Genomic DNA, 20173 nt, shown 5'->3' with positions numbered 1-20173 from the left:
TCTCTGTTATTACAGACTGCTGTTGCTTTGACCTTGGCTGTGCTATGCTAAGATAATGTTATTATTCACAGGCATTCCTCCCCCCTCATATGGCCCGCAATGCCTGCTTTTGCTCTTGAAGCGATATGTAGGCTAAATAAGATATGTTTGCTTCTTCACATATGTCGAGCAATAATATCCAATGTTAGCAGACTTGACAGCACCTGGCCCTCTGGTGGTAGCTGGACAGACCCATTATGAAGTGAAGCATATTCTTGATTCTAGACTTTTTAAGGGAAAGTTACAGTACTCAGTGCAGTTGAAAGGATATCCATTTTCTGAAGCTACATGGGTAAAATCTAGTGATGTAAAAGCTGACAGGCTCATTAGTAAATTCTATGAAAAGCACCCTAATAAACCGAGAGGCAACCCCTAACCTATGATTTTTTTTAAATTGCAGGATTTATCCTTTTTGTAAAGGGGGGGCGGCGGATGTCAACGCTGTAAACATTGGATGTTCCCGCTCTGACAACTGATGAAAATTGCAGCCATTTTCTCTTTGCTTTTAACATGCTTTTTCTGGTATTTAGAAATTAGGTGCAGAAGGGGGGGGGATAAATGCTCGAGCTCAGCCATAATAATAACGCTGCTTTGTGGGAACCCAAGGACGAACTGATAACATTTTGGGCTGATGGGCTGGGGAGAAAGCCAGCGTTTTAGGCTAATTGGAGAATGTGATTTATGACAGCTTATTGGGCGTGGGAATTGCAGTTTGTATCTGGGGGAAGGGAATTTAGTTTTGGGGTTCATCTATGTAGTGCCAATACTTTATTTCCTGAATAAAATGCCTTGAAGTTCTTTTGATGGGTTTCATCTATCGGAACCATGACAAAAGGGAGAAAACATTTTTTTCTAGTTTTTAAAACAGTAAACTTTATTTTACTTTTTTTAACTTTCTCTGAACATACATGCTTTAAAGTTCACTTTCAGTGATATTTTAAAAACTTTAAAAATTACTCAATATATATAAAGGGAGAAAAAAAGCCCTTCATTTTAAACAAAACCTACATTAAAGCTTTCATTCAATTATATATATATATAATTAACTCCAATTAGCTCATTGGATTTAAATCTCTCCCTCAAATTTATCCTCATGGAGTAAAATCTTTTTATCTTATTTTCAAATTTGATCAATAATATTTTACAAACTTTGGGAATTACTCAACGTTACATAGAAGGACAGAAAACATACATTTACAAACTCATAAATAGCACTTATTTCATTCTTCAACAAAGTGACTAAACTAATAGACCAGCGAAATACTGTGGACGTAGTATACTTAGACTTCAGTAAGGCATTTGATACAGTAGACCACAACCTACTCCTTGGTAAGCTAGAAAAAGGTGGAATAGACAACATCCAGATGGATCTGTAGCTGGCTGGCAAACTGTACTCCGAGTAGTTCTCAACGGCACTACATCCACATGGAGAGAAGTAAGCAGTGGGGTACCACAAGGTTCCATCTTAGGCCCAGTACTCTTCAATATCTTCATAAATGACTTAGATGAGGCAATTGAAGGGGAACTCATCAAATTTGCAGATGACACCAAACTGGCAGGAGTAGCCAACACCCCAGAAGACAAACTCAGGATCCAAAAAGATATTGACAAACTTGAACAATGGGCTCAATCCAACAAAATGAGTTTCAGTGTGGAGAAAAGCAAAGTTTTACATTTAGGTAGGAAAAATCAAAGGTACAAGTACAGATTGGGCAAGACCTGGCTTAAAAACAGTAACAGAGAGGAACCTTGGAGTCCTAGTGGACGATCACTTGACTATGAGCCAGCAGTGTGCAGCAGCAGCCAAAAAAGCTAATACAATCCTGGGTTGTATAAAGAGGCATAGAATCAAGATCACGCGAGGTATTAGTACAGCTTTATAAAACCCTAGTAAGACCACACCTGGAATACTGCTGCCAATTTTGGTCACCATATCACAAAAAAGATGTTGAGAGTTTGGAAAAAATTCAGAGAAGAGCAACTAAGATGATCAAAGGCCTGGAGACTAAAACACATGAAGAACGGCTACTGGACTTGGGTTTGGCTAGTCCAGGGGTAGGCAACCTTGGCTCTTTTATGACTCATGGACTTCAACTCCCAGAATTCCTGAGTCAGCTGTGCTGACTCGGGAATTCTGGGAGTTGAAGTCCATGAGTCATAAAAGAGCCGAGGTTGCCTACCCCTGGGCTAGTCTAAAGAAAAGAAGAAATAGGGGAGACATAATAGCAGTATTACAGTACTTGAGGGGCTGCCACAAAGAAGAGGGGGTCACGTTATTCACCAAAGCACCAGAGGGAAGGATGAGAAACAATGGTTAGAAACTGATCAAAGAGAGAAGCAACCTGGAATTAAGGAGAAACTTCCTGACAGGGAGGACAATTAACCAGTGGAATAGCTTGCCCCCTCTTTAAAAATAGGCTACACAGTCACTTGTCTGAGATGGTATAGGTTCTCCTGCTTGAGCAGGGGGCTGGACTAGAAGACCTCCAAGGTCCCTTCCAGCTCTATTCTAACATTCTAACATATATCAAACTTATAAAAATCCATCCTAACTAATTAAGTCATTAAATTTAATTCACTCCCTTCAGCTTATCTTCATAGAATAAAGTTTTTCTTCTCAGGAATGTCCATCAAGTCTCTTTTCTTCAAGAAATTCTCAACCTTGTTAATATCCATGAAAAAAAGTCCCAAAGGTGTTCTGTTAAAATTTGTAGATTAACTTGGAGCACTTCGTTAGTATCCTTGTTAGAAGAAAAAATCCCAAACTTGACCTCTTAAAAATTGTGAATTTACTTGGCACTCTTTTTTCAATTGCGCTGGCAGGGTTATATTCAAACCATGATTGTAATAGAAGTTGGTGTCAGATTTATATTCCAAAGTTACAGTTATTTGCATTGTCCAGTATTTGTGGAGTTGTTACAGTGGGTTGATAATTTTCTACACCTAATTGTGTCTCTTGTTCTTTAATATCTGTATGATTGGTATTTTTAGTCCCTAGCCGATTTACAGTGGTGGCGAACCTATGGCACAGGTGCCAGAGGCGGCACTCAGAGCCCTCTCTGTGGGCACGCGCGCTGTCGCCCCAGTCCTAGGCCTTCAGCTGGGTTTTATAAAACCTTTTTGCTTTAGGCCTCCGCCGCCGTGTGCAAAAAAAAAAAAGGTTCAATCAATCAGTCTCTCGCGGGAAAAAAAAGATCTTGCAAAGTTGGAATTGATTGATTGAACTTTTTAGTCTCACCCAGTCTGCTGTTACCACCACAGCCACGCCCACCCAATTGGCCACACCCAGCCAATGGGCCACACCCACCCGGCACCCAACGACGCATAAGTGGATTTTGGGTTGCAGTTTGGGCACTCGGTTTCTAAAAGGTTCGCCATCACTGGTATAGGACTAGGAGGTGATTTTCTGTATGGAGCTTTCAAAGATGATAGACTCGAGCTCAGGATTAAGCATCTTCATAGCTCCCTCTAGTGGTCAAAAATTGTATTTTTATTATTCCTATTTCTGGCCAGGGCTACAGATTATTTTAAAAATAGTAAAATAAAACCACAACTGTTAAGTTTCTCGATCAAATTTAAAAAGAAAACATACTCCACACATTTTAGCTGCTTACAGCAACACTCTTGTCATTTAACAATAAAGAAGTATCAAAAATGATGCAGAGCCAGTGGTGGGATTCAGCCAGTTTGCACCACTTCGGTAGAACCAGGAGCTAATTTTTTGTTGCCCAGGCCCAGAATGGACTTCTGGAAGCGGCATCCACACAGAGAACTGGTTGTTCACATATTTGAATCCCATCACTGTGCAGAGCTTCTAAAAGAAGTAACAGGCTGCAACTAAAGAGAGCCTCTTTTAGCTAATAAAGATAATAGTCTCGTAACTTGGTTAAGAAATGAAAGGCATGACTTATTGTCCGTTTGAAAAATAAATTCCAAAATGGCTGTTTTATCCAACAATGAAGTGACTGCAGCCCCGCCCCCCAGCTTCGGCTCACCAGCTGCTTTGAAGCACAGCTTCTGAAACTACTTGCAGACCGTTACTGTAGGGAAGATCTTGTGGGATGATTCTAAGACTCTCCCTAACCCAGGAGAATCAGATAAATGAGAGGAAAGCCTGTTCCTTCTGTTGTTAAGTTGGAAAAACGACAGTCCAGAGAGAGAAGATTCTCTGGGCATGTCAGGTGTCAGCCGTATCACTGGAAGTCCAGAAGCTCCTGAAAAAGTAAATGTGTTCTGCTAGCTAAACTTGTTCCTTATTCTTCTTTACAATAAGGTGTGGGATAGGGAAAGGGGAAAAAGAAGGGGTAGCTTGGTGGAAGGAATTAATGAAACAAAGTAAGTTGCTTCTAAAGTTACTGCTGGGAAATTATATTTCCTTAGAGAATTGGATTGGCCATGGAGAATACAAGTTTAAAGCTTTTTCATTGTGAGGAGATATTTAGATAGCATAATTTAAACTACAAGGTATTTTGTTACAAGGGAGCTCAATGTTGGAAGGTATCAGTCAGGAGATGGGTACAAAACAAGGCATTGGCTATACCATGGAACACAGGGAAGACAGTCATCAACAAGTGGAGAAAATATGGCACAAGGGTGACATTACCAAGAACTGGATGTCCCTCCAAAATTGATGAAAACAGAAGAAAACTTGTTTGAGAGGCTACCAAAAGACTTACAGCAACATTAAAGGAGTTGCAGGAATTTCTGGCAAGTATTGGTTGTGTACTACATTTCCCCTGTTGTTCATATATCTGGGCTGTGGGGTACAGAAGTCTTTAAACATCCAAGCCTGGCTATATTTTGCAAACCCCTACATCAAGTCTGACAAAAGCATGTGGGCAAATGTGTTATGGTCTGATGAGACCAAGGTTAAACATTTTAGCCATCATTCCAAAAACTTTGGCACAAAAACAACACTGCATCTCCAAAAGTACACCATACCCACAGGGAAGCATGGTGGTGGCAGCATTATGCTTTTCTTCAGCTGAAACTGGGGCTTTAGCCAAGGTGGAGGGAATTATGAACAGTTGCAAATATCAGTCAATTTTGGCACAAAACCTTTAGGCCTCTTTCAAAATGCTGACATTTACTCAGTTGCCTATTATTACAGCAAAAGCTAGAGTGTGCAAAGATCTTACAAAGCATCAAAGGGATCTCATTATCGGAAGGTATCAGTCAGAAGAAAGGCACAAAACAATTTCCAAGGCATTGGGCTATACCATGGAACACAGGGAAGACAGTCATCAACAAGTGGAGAAAATATGGCAGAAGAGTGACATTACCAAGAACTGGATGTCCCTCGAAAACAACACAAAAACTGGTTTGAGAGGCTGCCAAGAGGCCTACAGCAACATTAAAGGAGTTGCAGGAATTTCTGGCAAGTACTGGTTGTGTACTATCATGTGACAGTAATCTCCTGTATTCTTCATATGTCTGGGCTATATAGAAGGGTGGCAAGATGGAAGCCTTTACTTACAAAGAAAAACATCCAAGCCTGGCTATATTTTGCAAAACCCTACATCAAGTCTGACCAAAGCATGTGGGCAAATGTGTTATGGTCTGATGAAACCAAGGTCAAACTTTTTGGCCATCATTCCAAAAAGTATGTTTGGCGCAAAAACAACACTGCATCACCAAAAGTACACCATACCCACAGGGAAGCATGGTGGTGGCAGCATTATGCTTTGGGTCTGCTTTTCTTTAACTGGAACTGGGGTTTTAGTCAAGGTGGAGGGAGGGAATTATGAACAGTTGCAAATCTCAGTCAACTTTGACACAAAACCTTCAGGCCTCTGCTAAAATGCTGAAGCTGAAGAGGAATTTCACCTTTTAAAACAACAATGACCCAAAGCATACCTCCAAATCAACAAAAGAATGGCTTCAGCAGAAGAAGATCAAAGTTTTGGAATGGCCCAGCCAGAGCCCAGACCTGAATCCAATTGAAAATCTGTGGGGTGACCTGAAGAGGGTTGTGCACAGGAGATGCCCTCACAATCTGACAGATTTGGAGCGCTTTTGCAAGGAAGAGTAGGCAAATATTCCCAAGGCAAGATGTGTCATGCTGATAGGCTCCTACCCTAAAAGACAATGCTGTCTTAAAATCAAAAGGTGCTTCAACAAAGTATTAGTTTAAGGGTGTGCACACTTTATGCAACCACATTTTTGTATGTTTTTTATTGTTATTTCCCCCCCCCAACAAAAAATCAGTTTGTTTTCCAATTGAATTGTACAGTTTATAGGTTATATTAAAGGTGGAATTTTTTTTGAAGTGATTTATCTTGGTTTGATTTTTTTTAAACCTCAAAAACCTGGCAATTTAACAGGAGTGTGTAGACTTTATATTCACTGTACCAACAAATCATATTTATTTTCCCTTTATATGCTACTCAGAATATGCAGCTTCATGAAATATTTTGCTGCCTCTGTTCCTGAGACAGGAATGTAGGTACAGGTAGCTTATGGCTGTGACTTATGACTGTTTTTCACACTTAGCGCCATTGCAGCATCCCAATGGTCACATGGTCAAAATTCAGACACTTGGCAATTGGCATGTATTTATGAGAGTTGCACTGTCCCGGAGTCACGTGATCATTTGTAACCTTCCCAGTCAGCTTCTGACAAGCAAAGTCAATGGAGGAATCCAGATTTGCTTAACGACTGCATGAGTCACTTAACTGCAGTGATTCACTTAACTGTGGCAAACAAAGTACATAAAATGGGGCAAAACTCAAGTGCCTTAGCAACGAAAATTTTGGGCTCAATTGTGATTGTAAGTTGAGGATTACCTGTATAAATGAAGTAACTGCTTTAACCGTCAGCAATAAGAAATTTAATAGTTTAACTTGGTACATTTTAGGCTAATCCAGATCCTAATACATGCCTTGGAGTGTTTGGCCTCAGCTTATATACTACTGAGAGGGATCTTCGTGAAGTTTTTTCCCGTTATGGACCATTGAGTGGAGTCAATGTGGTGTATGATCAACGGACTGGGCGATCAAGAGGATTTGCTTTTGTTTACTTTGAAAGAATAGATGATTCTAAAGAGGTAAAGCATTTTTTCTGAATATATTAAATTTTTTGCAAAGGTGCTTGTTAACACTGACAGTACTTGATAAACTTAAATGTTTAATTTCTGTAATCATGATTTTACATAACATTGCCGTGAATGAAATAAATGGCTTGTTTTGATGACTAACTATAGTTTAGCTTACATAGGATCCTAAATATATGGTTAATATTGATTATGGTTTTTTGAAAAAAAACCCCTCATATATCAGGTTTCATTGTTTCAACCAATTAACGCTAATAACTATTCTGAAGAGGAAAGATGCATCCTGGATGTGGGTCAGTATGTTACATGCAGGTCCTCAATTAGGACTGCAATTTTCATTGTAAGTTGAGTCATTACATGACTGAACCCTATTTTACAACCATTTTTACTGTGGTCATAAGTGGAGTCATCTGGTCGTAAGTGTGAATCCAGCTTGACCAACGTGACTGTGTTGTAAAAATGCAATAGTTAATACAATGTGCTAACTCAGTGTATAAATCTGGGCCAGCAACTTTATTTTAAACCAAATATCTAATTATTAATCCTGCTAGGTAGCAGCATCCAGCTAACATTTGTTGAACTCAAAAGGGCTAAGCAGTTTTGGGCCTGGTTAGTATTTGCATGGGAAATTACCAGAAAAGCCAGAGCTATAGGTTAAATGGGGAAGGTTAAAAAAGAAATAGTAACAAATTCTTTTTATATTGTTGTGAAGACACCTACATACAGTAGATATCTTAAGGCAGTGATGGCGAACCTTTTAGAGACCGAGTGCCCAAAACCTGCCCACCCCCGCTCCGCCTACCGCCCTGCCTGCCCCACCCCCGCCCATCCCCTGCCCCGCCCGCCTGCAGGGCCACCCACCGCCTCCATGGCCCGCCACAGATCACCCAGGCGGCCCTGCAGCGCCATGGCAACCACACCCTCCGCCCGCACCCCACATCATCTGCACGCGACGGGGCACAAGGGTGGAGTCTTGGCCCTGCTGCCCGGCCTGCCATGTCCTTGGCTACGCTGCTCCGTGCAGGAGGGGGCCGCGGGGGGAGGCGGGGCTGGGACGACAGCGCGTGTGCCCACAGAGAGGGCTCCAAGCACTGCCTCTGGCACACGTGCCATAGGTTCACCACCACTGTCTTAAGGCACCAGGAGCTAAGCTCAACTAGAAGACGACTTTACTTTATGTTTATTATTGCTAAGATCTTTTGGAAGATTAGGAAGAAATGTGAATATATGGTCTTTGTCCTCTTCTGCATAAAATTCTCTCTAGTTATAGTTAAATTCTACATAAAATCTCTATAAACAGTATAGTTTCAAATCTAATGCCAGTTTTGAAACTGTTTGAAAAAGGAGATATATGCTAAACTTGATACAATATTATTTGTTATAGGTGAAATTTTAAAACATTCAGTTATTGAGTTATCATTTGAGACATTTGTGATTATTCTGTTAAATATTCTGCTTTTCTATTGATATTATAGACGGCATGCTAAATCCTTAGAGCTAAGAATTATGTCAGTATGAAATCCAAGTTTCAGGTTGTTTTTAAGTTTTTTGCAATTTTGCAAAGTCAAATTTCCAGATATCACTATAAAGCCAGATAATGCAGAGACTGGTACATTACTTTCAGGATTCTGATTCTTGTAATATGTGTTTTTTTAAACAATATTCAATTTTACTCTAATTACATTTAATAACTTTTCTCTGAAAGGTGAAATAGTTATATGATCTGAAGAGAAACAGTAAACTAAACTTTGGATAAAAAACAAAATTTTATATTTATAATATTGATACTAAAATGTAATTAATATTGATAGGTTTTTCCTCTTTTCTATTCTGTGGACTTATCCATTTTAAATGTCTTAATGCAAACATGTTACTTGGTTCTTAAGCTAACCACTTATTAAGTGCATGATTAAGAGTATTTTGAAAAGTAATGTAGTGACTTTATACAAACCAGCAGTAACAGTGTCAGGCCTCTAAAATCATTTTCGGGGTGCTGACATTCTGTTGGGAGGGGGGAGGCTTTTCCTCTGTTGGGAGGGGGGAGGTCGTGGGCTCTGGGATGTGTTTCTTTTGCTTTGTTCTCTCAACCTTTGATGTATCTCTTTGGGTGTGAAAGGGGGGAGGAATGTGCCTGGGGCCATATACCTTGCTGAGAAGAGGATACAACGCCTGGGAACAGAGTTTTATTGCTCCTTCAACTTCCAGTTCCCATAACAACTTCACACCTGTGGATTGGCTGGATTTGGACCGGGCAGTTGGGCACCTGGGAGGGGTTTTGAAGAGGGGTATAATGTAATATTTTGCACAGGAATTATTCAGATCTTGCCTAGCTTTTCTGTTTTCACTATCTCTCAATAAAAGTTCCTTTTGAAACTGCCAGTTTCAAGAGTTCTGCTTTCTTTGGAGTATTAGCTTTGGAGTATTAGCTTTCTTTGGAGTATTCTGCTTTCTTTGGAGTATTAGCTTTCTTTGGAGTATCCCGCCCTGAGTCCTCCGGGAGAAGGGCGGGATACAAATTGAATAAAATGAAAAAAAAAAAAAATTAGCTGAGGCAGGACCTTACAAACAGTATGTCATGGTTCCAATAAATGAGACCAGAGAAAATAAAAGAACTCCGAGGCAATTTTCTTCCTCAAAGAACACTTTTAATGGCTACATAGTATCGGCACGAACAAAGCTGAAACCAAGTCTTAAGTTCCCACCCCCTGGTTAAAAAGTTTCAAGTTGAACTTCCCATCCCTGCAATGTGTCATAAATCACAATCCCCAATTAACTGCTTTGGCTTCCATTAGAGTGCCCGCCAAAAGTTAGAGTGACCTTGGTTCCCACAGAACAATTCTTGTTGTGTCTAGAATAAGAGAATATCTCTTCCCCCTCCCATCACTGTGGCAACCAAGAGCAAAGTGAAGATGGCTACGGCCAGATCTATGCAATGGTTGACAGTCAGATCCTCTAGAGAAGAGAGAAATTCTGTGAAAAATTTTGAGTCAGGAATCACCTCGAGGCTTATTCGGGTGTTTATCAAAAAACTGACGTATTAATCTATCAGCTTTTACATCGGTGCTTTTAACCCAAGTGGCCTCTGATAATGGGTATACCTTCCAGTGCACCAGATATTGTAACTTTCCCTTGTATAACCTTGAAGCAAGAATTCATTTCACTTCATAATGAGTCTCTCCCTCCACTACCAAGGGACCAGGTGCCTGTCTGGAGGGAGGTCTCAATGAGGACTTTCTATATGGTTTCAAAAGACTGCAGTGGAACACAGGGTGAACTTTACCTAAAAGGCGAGGGAGTTTCAATTCCACTGTGACTGGATTTATAATCCGTACAATGGGAAAAGGTCCTAGGAACTTAGGTCCCAATTTTTTACTAGGCAATCTGAGTTGCAGATACTTTGTTGATAAACTTTTTCTCCCACACGGAACGGCCTCTGGGGGGCCCTTCTCTTGTCAGCTTGCTCTTTGACGGTTTAACTAGAGCCGCGTTTGCATCATTCCAAACAGTTTTCCAACAAGCGACCCATTGATCTAAGGTGTGAGAAGCGGGAGGGTCCTGAGGGAGCTCAGGCATGGGTATGAATTCCTTGCCAGTAGCTATCTTAAAAGGAGTGAGTCCAGTGCTGCTATGCACTGTGTTATTGTAAGCCACCTCAACAAAGGGGAGGAGGTCAGCCCAGTTTGTTCGCTGGTAATCAACATAACATCTGATGTATTGTTCCACCATTGCGTTAGCTTTTTCTGCAGCCCCATTCGTAGATGGATGAAAAGCAGATGACAGTCCCTGCGTGGACCCAATAAGTTTAAGAAAGTCTCTCCAAAGCTTTGCAGTGAATTGCACTCCCCTATCTGAAATAATCCGCTTTGGAGCCCCATGGAGTTGGTAGATATGCTTGAGAAACATTCTTGTTAGTTTCCTTGTGGAGGGGAGACAGGAGCAGGCAATGAAGTGAGCTTGCTTTGAAAAAAGATCTATCACAGTCCATATTACCGTATTTCCCCTACTTTCTGGTAATTCCACAATAAAGTCCATAGTGATCTCCTCCCAAGGTTGGGACAGATCTGCTACTTGCTGCAATAGCCCAGGTGTTTTGCCGGGGCGTCTTTTCATTGTAGCACAAGTTGCACAGCTCTTTACATAATTTTCAACAGTTTTCTTGAAACCTGGCTACTAAAATTGCCTACTAATTAAATGTAAAGTTTTTAAGTATCCAAAGTGACTGGCTTGATTACTGTCGTGACTGCGCCGGAGGCCCTGAATTCTAAGGGTCTCTGGTAGATACAGTTTTGACCCTTTCCAGGCTAACCCGCTCCGACAAGTTAGTATGGTACTGTTTTCCTGGAACCAGGTCGGTTTTCAATTCCTCTTTTAGCCTTTTCGTCAGCGGGCTGTCGGGTTCAGGTGGATTTCCCCGTGGCTGCCTGCCCCCATAGTTATTTGAGAAATTGACTGTGGCTGTGGGATGATGGGATTCACGATTTCCTCATGCTGGCTTTTGTACTGGGGCAGTCCGGACAGGGTGTCAGCTAGGAAATTATTTCCCCTTGGGATGTACTTTAGCGTGAAATTGAAATGGTTAAAATATTGAGCCCAGCAGACTTGTTTAGGGGACAGTTTATGGGGCATTTTCGAGAAAGTGACGCCAGGTGAGCAGTGCCCACCACATGGTGAAAGCCTCTTTCTCCTAGACCACCCACCTCCGTTCAGTGTCGGTTAATTTTTTGGAAGTGTAGGCGCAGGGCTGCAACTCTCCCTTTTCATTTCTTTGCAAGAGAACAGCCCCTACAGCCACATCACTCGCATCAGCTTGGATGATGAATTGTTCCTCAGGGTTAGGGTGTTTGAGAACAGGTTCTGCTGCAAACAGTCTCTTTAAGTTCTCAAAAGCTGCTTGGCACTATATTGACCAAGGCAGGGGTTGGCAGGGTCGTGGCTTCCTCCCCGTTCTTCCCTGTCTTTAATAGTTCTGTAATTGGCAGAGCTATTTTGGCAAAAGAGGGGATGAATTGCTGGTAGAAGTTTGCGAATCCCAGAAAACTTTGGAGTTGTTTTTGGGGTTGGGGGGTTTGCCACTCTAATACCGCTTTCACTTTGGCTGGGTGCATCTCGACGCCTTTGCTGGAAATTCTATACCCCAGGTAGTCCAAAGGGGTTTGATGGAACTCACATTTTGAGAGTTTTGCATAAAGTTTAGCTCTTAACAGTTTTTTTAGTACTTCATGCACTAGTTTGACATGTTCTGCCATGGTCTCAGTGTAAATGAGGATGTCATCAAGGTAGACTAAGACCCCTTTATATAAATGATCATGCAGCACCTGATTTATCAATTGCATGAATACTGCTGGGGCTCCCTGCAGACCGAAAGGCATGACTTTGAATTGGAAACTTCCCAGAGGGCTGTTAAAAGCAGTTTCCCACTCATCTCCTTCTTTGATTCTTACTCGGTAGTACGCCTCCCTTAGATCTAATGTCAACGCTGTTAATATGGGATATTATTGCTTTGACAAGATATACAGAACTGTCTGGTATTTTTAGAGTTAATTCAGATGACAGAGAAAGGGAGGAGATTTATAAGGAAAGCCCAGGAAAAGGAACGGAAGTGAATCTTTGCCCTCCGGGCTAATTGGAAGATGTGACTTATGACTGCAAAATAAGGGAGGGGTTTAGCAAGAAAAGTTAGACGCAAGCAAGAGAAATTCAGATTCTGGCATCCATTCAATATGTGCCGATAATGTGTCCATGATTACAGACTTTTTCAGAATAAATATGCCTGGAAATTCCTTGAAGTGTTCCATTAGTCGGAACGTTGACATCATGCCAGAATCTAAAACCTTTTCAAACAACTGGGGATGCATTACCCCCACCTCTTTCTCCTAGGCTGGAGTGAGAGTAACAGAGTTCAGGAGGGGGACAATCTATCATGATAAACAGGAGTTTGTTGAATACAGCCCGGCAGCTGCTGATAACCCAGAGGGGGAAGTAACAGACAGCATGCTGTGGGAAGATGAATTTTGGCAGACAAATGCAGGTCGGTGGACGGAGAATGGACAAACTGCCACTCAAAGCCTGGGTGAGTTACTGGAAATATTTCAAACCCCAGAGGAGAGAGACAGAAATCCACTCCTGCAGAGGGAAGCTTGCAGCCCCTCCATTGCAGATCAGAAAGCCTTTCAGATCCTGTCTTCCCCTGCCAGGGACTCCAGCCCTGAAGAGAGAGGGCATCCCAGTCTGAGGCCTCTGCAGCAATGGGGAGATTGGCAAACCCAGCAGGTAGATGGTCCACGATCTCTGAACTTGTCACAGCTAATAGAGGCCTTGCAACAGCTTGGGGTGGTACAGAATCCAAGATGGGGCCAGCAGCAAGGAGATTGACCACAGCCCCCAAACGTGCAACCCCTGGGCATAAATCTGCAGCCAGGATGGGGCCAGCAGCAACAGCCACCGTGGGGCCCCCAACAGCCTATAATTGCACCACTTTTCAGAGCAACCTTCGATGGGGTCCCAGAGAAGCTGATTTTTTTCCTCAACCAAGTGCGTTCTCACTTGAATTGCTGGGCCTATCTCTACCCGGACCCAGGGGCCATGGTCAATGTGATTGCGTCCAGCCTGGAGGGAGAAGCATCCGAATGGCTGAACAATTTATATAATGAGCAAGCCCCAGAATTGGAGGACCTCCATCTCTTCCTCCTAGGTCTGAAAGAAAGATTTGAGGATCTATCCCTTGGCCTAAAAGCAAGAGAACAAATCCACAAAATAAAACAAGCCGGCAGGCCTGCCCTGAAGTACGTGCGAGAGTTTCGCAAGATAGCAGGTCAAATAGAGGGGTGGCCAGAGCAGTCCCTAATCCATCACTTCATTGAGGGATTAGACGATCACCTCTCTCAGGCCTGCATCTATCGAGCACTACCTGATCAGCTGCGAGAATGGTACCAGGCAGCGGTGAAGCTAGATGTTCAGCTCGCCCGCTATAAGAAGCCTCCCCCACCTGAATCCGAGCAGCAGCCAGAGCAACCCGAACAACAGTCACCCCCACGAAACCCTCCAACTACTGCAATGGCTGAAAGACCCAGGCCACCTGCAGGCCCGTCAATTAAGTGTTTCCGGTGCGGACAGGAGGGACATCGAGCAGCAAACTGTCCAGTCCCCTACCCCCAACTACAGAGCAGACCGGAACCAGCGGCGAGAAGGAAACCTGCCCAGCGGCTAACAAGAGAAAAATCCAACCGGGTCACGCAAGAACCTGTTGCCCAGATTACACCCCCCACACAAGAGGACGCCGGGACTCCGGGTGGACCCGCCCCTGCTCTACCCTCCTTTGACAGCGACGATGAAGGAGAGAACGACCCGATGGTGAGTCGACAAATCCCGCCTTTTTCACTGGCCGCCAAACTTATAATCCCTAAGTCTGGGGCACAAATGGACTTAAACGTGCTAATTGATTCTGCATGCACCCGCTGCATTATTAGTCTGCCATTTGCCATGAAAATGGGCATATGGGCAAAACAGCTTTCCAAACCTGTGAGGTTTAAGCAAGCCGATGGCTCCCTGATGGGAGGGACTCTTGTCACACAATTAACTGAGCCCTTACGCCTAGAAATAGGTGCACACTGGGAGTTTATTCGCTTCCTAGTGGCTCCAAAAATGACTGAGACTGTGATCCTAGGGCTAGCCTGGTTAGACAAATGGAAGCCGTTTATCTGGTGGGAGAAAGGAATGAGAACTGTGAGACTACCTATAGGACCTAAACCTCCCGCTGATTCAACCGATGTTGTGGGACACCTTAGGCCAACCAATGAGCGAGCGCACATGGCTGCCTCACTGCCGCCAGGCGAACCACTCATCCCCGAGACACGGGGGGGAGGGGGAGGCAGGCAGTGCAGATTCCCTATGCATGAGACTGGGATTTTTTCCCTGTTATTGGATTTTCACTACCAGAGTGTTTAACTTGATGCAGAAAGGGAAGGATTTGCATTCTGCATCAAGTAAACTTTTAAGAAGTTAAAGAGTCTGGCAGCGAAAATCCTCCACCTTATGTGGGACCTGGGTTTTTTCTCCGCTGCCCTTAGCTTTTCACTGCCAGACTGCCTTGCCTGGCCGGCTTGCTGGCACAAAACCTCACCGCTCTTCTCCTCCTCCTCCTCCCCCCGCCTGTTGTGGCTCCGTCTTGTGAGCTCCTCTTATCGGAGGAAGAAGGCTCTGAACATGAAGGAGAGGAGATGGCCAGGCCTCCCTCTCCAGGACCCTCCTCTTTGGCAATGCCTCAGGTGTCTCCCGACGGAGAAGAGATTGACCAGGAGCCAGGTGATTCTGAGATTGGCCAGGAGCCAGGTGTTTCGGATAGTGAGGAAGAGAAGTTGTGGCTGGATCCACGCCAGCGTAGGAGCGACAAGCGTGCGCAGCAGAAAAGGAGACGTGCCAGAGATTAAGCTGAGTCACTGGACCACACCCCACAGGCTATAAAAGGGAGGTGGTGGCCATTTGGACTCTGTGACGGACAAAGCTGAATCTCTGGCGAAGTAGTTTGCTGTGGACTTAACTGTGTGTATTGTTTTTTGTTCTCTGAGTAAAAGTCTTGGCAGGCAGCTACGGAGCTGCTGCCAAGTTTGCTTATCTGTGGATTGGAGTGTGGAGAAGTTCTTTAACCCTCGGCTGGCTGTTTGGGTGTGTGTGTCCGACGGGGACAGAACACCGCCACTCAAGCGGCCCCCAGCGGCTTGGGTGCCTTGGCTCCATCCGAGTTGAAGCAAGCGAAGGCGCAGCAGTGGGATTGCTCTCAATAAGGCAGGCACACACAAGCGAGCAGCGCACCCGGCTCTTATTGTTTGAGAGCAATCCCGGATGGAGCCGAGGTACCCAATCTGCTACACCACCCACCTCCCCCTGTGCCTCGGGCCGATGCCGCCAGCAGCTTGCGCAGGTCCATTAGGCTGCCACCGCCAAGAAGAGGTGAGGTTTTGTGGGCAGGGCTGGTTGCTGGAGGCAACCGTTTGCAAAAAACTTCAGAGTCAAGAGATCATGGTCTGTTTATTTTCCCTGTGAGTTATTTCCTGTTTGACTCATGCTCCATTTTGCTTTTGGACAAGGTCTCCATTGGAAAAGTGTTCTGTTGCTTTTGTTTTCTGGGACAGTTATCAGGTCTGTAACTCAAATAAAAAGGGTTTATTTTCCAGTCTACTTTTAAAAGAGGGGTTGTCTTTGTGAAGTAACAAGGATGTACGTAGGCTGGGACAGAACAGTGATGGAGGACCGCATCAGAGCTTGAAAGAAGGTGTCGCATGGGTCCGATCGGGGGCGGGAAGGGGGTGTTTTCTGCCAAGCATCTTGTACGGAGCCGGGGAAATGGACCGGGTGGGGGGAGCTGCCAATGCCGCTGCCATGAGGCTTGGCAGGTCCCCCCTGAGCGGCCATGATCCCCCCTCCCCAGCCAGCCAGCCACCATCACCCGACCTACTCCTCACCTGGCCGGCCGGCTGGTACAAAGCCTCATCGCTCTTCTCCTCGTCCCCACTCAAGCAGCCATCAGCGGCATGAGTGCCTCTGCTCCGTCCAAGTTGAAGAAAGCGGAGGCGCAGCAGCGGGATTGCTCTCAAACAATAAGAGCTGGGTGTGCTGCTCGCTTTTGTGTGCCCGCCTTATTGAGAGCAATCCCGCTGTTGCACCTCCGCTTTCTTCAACTCGGATGGAGCCAAGGAGCCGCTGGTGGCGGCTTGAGTGGGGAGGACAAGCTTTGCTGCTGTTGCTGGGCCACACCTGGGCTACGCCCTGCTGCTGCCTCCCAAACTCCACCTTCGCCACTAGCTGTGAGCAGCGGCGGGGCGCTCTGTCCTGGGGGGAAAGCAGCGGCCTAACCCTAACCCCCACCCTGCCTTGCCTCACCTCACCCCGCAGGACGAGCCTACTGCCCACCGCCCTACCCGCCAGAGACCCCCTGGATCTCCCCCAACCCTGCCCGGCCCCCACAGGCATCCCCACGAGCAACATTGAGGTGGCCACGCCCACCCCGGCCACGCCCACCCAGTCTGCCGTGACCACTGCAGCCACAGCCAGTGGGCCACGCCCACCGGGCACCCGGCGATAAAAAGTTGGTTTTGGGTTGCAGTTTGGGCACTCGGTCTCTAAAAGGTTCGCCATCACTGTCCTACCCCAATCAGTAGCCCATGTGAGAGCCAAGGGCAGCACCTGGAGACTTTGAAATCTGCTGTGAGTCCCTCGCCTGGAGAGTCACTCATCCCAAGTGAATATAGAGACCTAGCAGAAGCGTTCAGCAAGGCGGAATGCAATCTCCTGTCCCCCCACAGATCCACTGACTGCGCTATTGAGATTTTACCAGAGCCAAATTACCCAAGCCAAAAATGTATTCAATGACCCCCCGCGAACTGAAGGAACTGAGGGCATATATTGATAAGAACTTAGCCAGAGGATTCATTCAGCCAGCAAAATCCCGGGTACCCGCCCCTGTGCTTTTCAAGGAAAAAAAAGATGGGTCGATGAGGTTGTGCGTGGACTATAAGGGGTTAAACGGTGTCAGCGTGCAGAATATGTACTCCCTCCCCTTGATGAAAGACATGTTAGCCCATTTGGCAAAAGGAAAAGTTTTTACCAAATTAGACCTAAGAAAGGCGTATTACCGAGTAAGGATCAAGGAAGGAGATGAGTGGAAAACAGCTTTTAACAGCCCTTTGGGGAGCTTCCAGTTCACTGTTATGCCTTTCGGCCTGCAGGGGCCCCCTGCTGTGTTCATGCAACTGATAAATCAAGTATTGCACAATCACCTGTATAAGGGGGTTTTAGTCTACCTTGACGACATCCTCATCTACACAGAGACCATGGTGGAGCATGTCAAATTAGTACATGAAGTGCTCAGAAAACTGCTGAGCGCTAAACTTTACGCAAAGCTCTCAAAATGTGAGTTCCATCAAACATGCCTGGATTACCTAGGATATAGGATTTACAGTGAAGGCGTTGAGATGGATCCAGCTAAAGTGAAAGCTGTACTGGAATGGCAACCCCCACGGACCCGTAAGCAACTCCAGAGTGTTTTGGTATTTGCAAACTTCTACCAGCAATTCATCCCCTCCTTTGCCGAGATTGCTTTGCCAATTACTGAACTGTTAGAAACAGGGGGAAGACGCGACCCTACCAGCCACCGCCTTGGTCCATAGAATGCCAAACTGCTTTTGAGAACTTAAAGAGACTGTTAGCAGCAGAACCTATTCTCAAACATCCCAATCCTGAGAAACAATTCATCATCCAAGCCGATGTCAGCGATGTGGCTGTGGGGGCCGTTCTTTTGCAAAGGAATGAGAAGGGGGATTTGCAGCTCTGCGCCTATACCTCCAAAAAGTTAACAGACACTGAACGAAGGTGGGCAGTCTGGGAGAAAGAGGCTTCGCAATGCAGTGGGCTCTGCTCACCTGGCGTCATTTCCTTGAAGGGGGCGACTTGCCTTTTGAAGTATGGACTGATCACAAAAATCTAGAGGCACTGAAAACCCCCCGTAAGTTATCTCCTAAACAATTCCGATGGGCGCAGTATTTTAACTGTTTCAATTTCACGCTAAAATACATCCCAGGAGGAAAAAATTTCCTAGTGGACGCCCTTTCCAGGTTGCCCCAGTACAAAAGCCATTGAGAGGAGATTGTGAACTCCATCATTCCGCAACCATAATCAATCTCTCAAGTAACTACAGGGGGGCAACCACAGGCAAAAGCACCTGATCCTGATAGCCCGTTGAGAAAAAGGCTGAAGGAATAATTGAAAACTGATTCCTGGTTCCTGGAAAACAAAACCATACTGACTTGTCGGGATGGGTTGGCTTGGAGGGGGTCAAAACTATCTACCAGAAACCCTTAGAGTTCAGGCCCTCCAACGCAGCCACGATAGCAAACAAGCAGGTTACTTTGGATGCCTGAAAACTTTACATTTAATTCAACGGCAATTTTGGTGGCCAGGGCTAAAGAAGAATGTTGAGAATTATGTGAAAAGCTGTGCAACAATTAAAAAATGTCCAGGTAAGCCCCCTGGATTATTGCAGCAAGTAGCAGATCCTTCCCAACCCTGGGAGGAGATTGCCATGGACTTTATTGTGAAGTTACCAGAAAGTAGGGGGAATACGGTAATATGGACTGTGACTGACCTTTTTTCAAAGCAAGCTCACTTCATTGCCTGCTCTGGTCTTCCCTCCACTAAGAAACTAGCAAGAATGTTTCTCAAACACATCTACCAATTCCACAGAGCTCCAAAACAGATTGTTTCGGATAGAAAACTACAATTTACTGTGAGATTTTGGAGGGAATTTCGTAAACTAATTGGATCCATGCAGGGACTATCGTCGGCTTTTCATCTGTCTATGAATGGAGCCGCTGAAAAAGCTAACGCTATGGTGGAGCAATACATTAGATCAGGGCTTTTCAACCAGTGGTACGCGTACCACTTGTGGTACATTAATGAGTGGCAGGTGGTACACAGCCCTGCCTACCCAAGTGTAGTGGGGGAGGGAAAGAGCCAGCACAGGCAAGGACTTACAGTGAGAGAGTCCTCTGGAGCTGCAAAGGCCCCAGGGTCACTTCTGGCTCACCCTCACCCATGAGAAAGGAGGAGGGGGGCGGAGACAGGAGAGCCTATAAAAGGAGGCAGTTTGGGCAGGAGAGAGAGAGAAAAAAAGCAGCAGCCTTGGGAGGAGGCAGAGTCAGCTGCACCGAAGGGGAAGAAGAAGGAGGGGGAGGGGGAGGGTGGGGGGAGAGGAGATCAAGCAGGCTGGCCATGAGCTGATTTACAACTGCTGTGGCAGCCACCTGTGCTGGCAGCAGCAAACAGGCAAGAAATACAGCGGGGGAGGGGTCGCCCTCCAAGAGGAATAAAAAAAGGCAGCAATGGCTGGAGGGGAGGCATGGAGGAGGGAAGGAGATGGAGAGTGGAAGGATTCTTATGTGCTTTTGTGACTTTGAAGTTCTGGGATTTGTGCAATGAGGGCTTTGTGTTCTTAAGGAGTGTTTGGCAATTTCTATTTGGCTGATGGCTGATGTCTCCTGTTAGCTTCTATTGCTCTGCTGTTGTTAGCTGTAAGTTTTGCTGCAAGGGATT

The 20173-nt window shown here is 45.1% G+C and overlaps 1 protein-coding gene across 3 annotated transcripts in view; it reads left to right on the top strand.

Moving 5' to 3' along the window:
* Positions 1–20173, top strand: part of LOC107295098 (transformer-2 protein homolog alpha) — an 82282-nt gene that overhangs the window by 46390 nt on the left and 15719 nt on the right. For all 3 annotated transcript variants that reach the window (XM_015824403.1, XM_015824411.1, XM_015824395.1), the window contains exon 4: positions 6896–7084. In XM_015824403.1, the coding sequence (XP_015679889.1) occupies positions 6896–7084 (189 nt within the window). The remainder of the gene's footprint in view (positions 1–6895; positions 7085–20173) is intronic.

The sequence above is a fragment of the Protobothrops mucrosquamatus genome, unplaced genomic scaffold (genome assembly GCF_001527695.2).
Source record: "Protobothrops mucrosquamatus isolate PMUCROS unplaced genomic scaffold, P.Mucros_1.0 scaffold_188, whole genome shotgun sequence".
NCBI classification, from domain to species: domain Eukaryota; kingdom Metazoa; phylum Chordata; class Lepidosauria; order Squamata; family Viperidae; genus Protobothrops; species Protobothrops mucrosquamatus.
The sequence above is the reverse complement of the archived record's forward strand: the minus strand, read 5'-3'. Positions and strand labels throughout refer to the sequence as shown.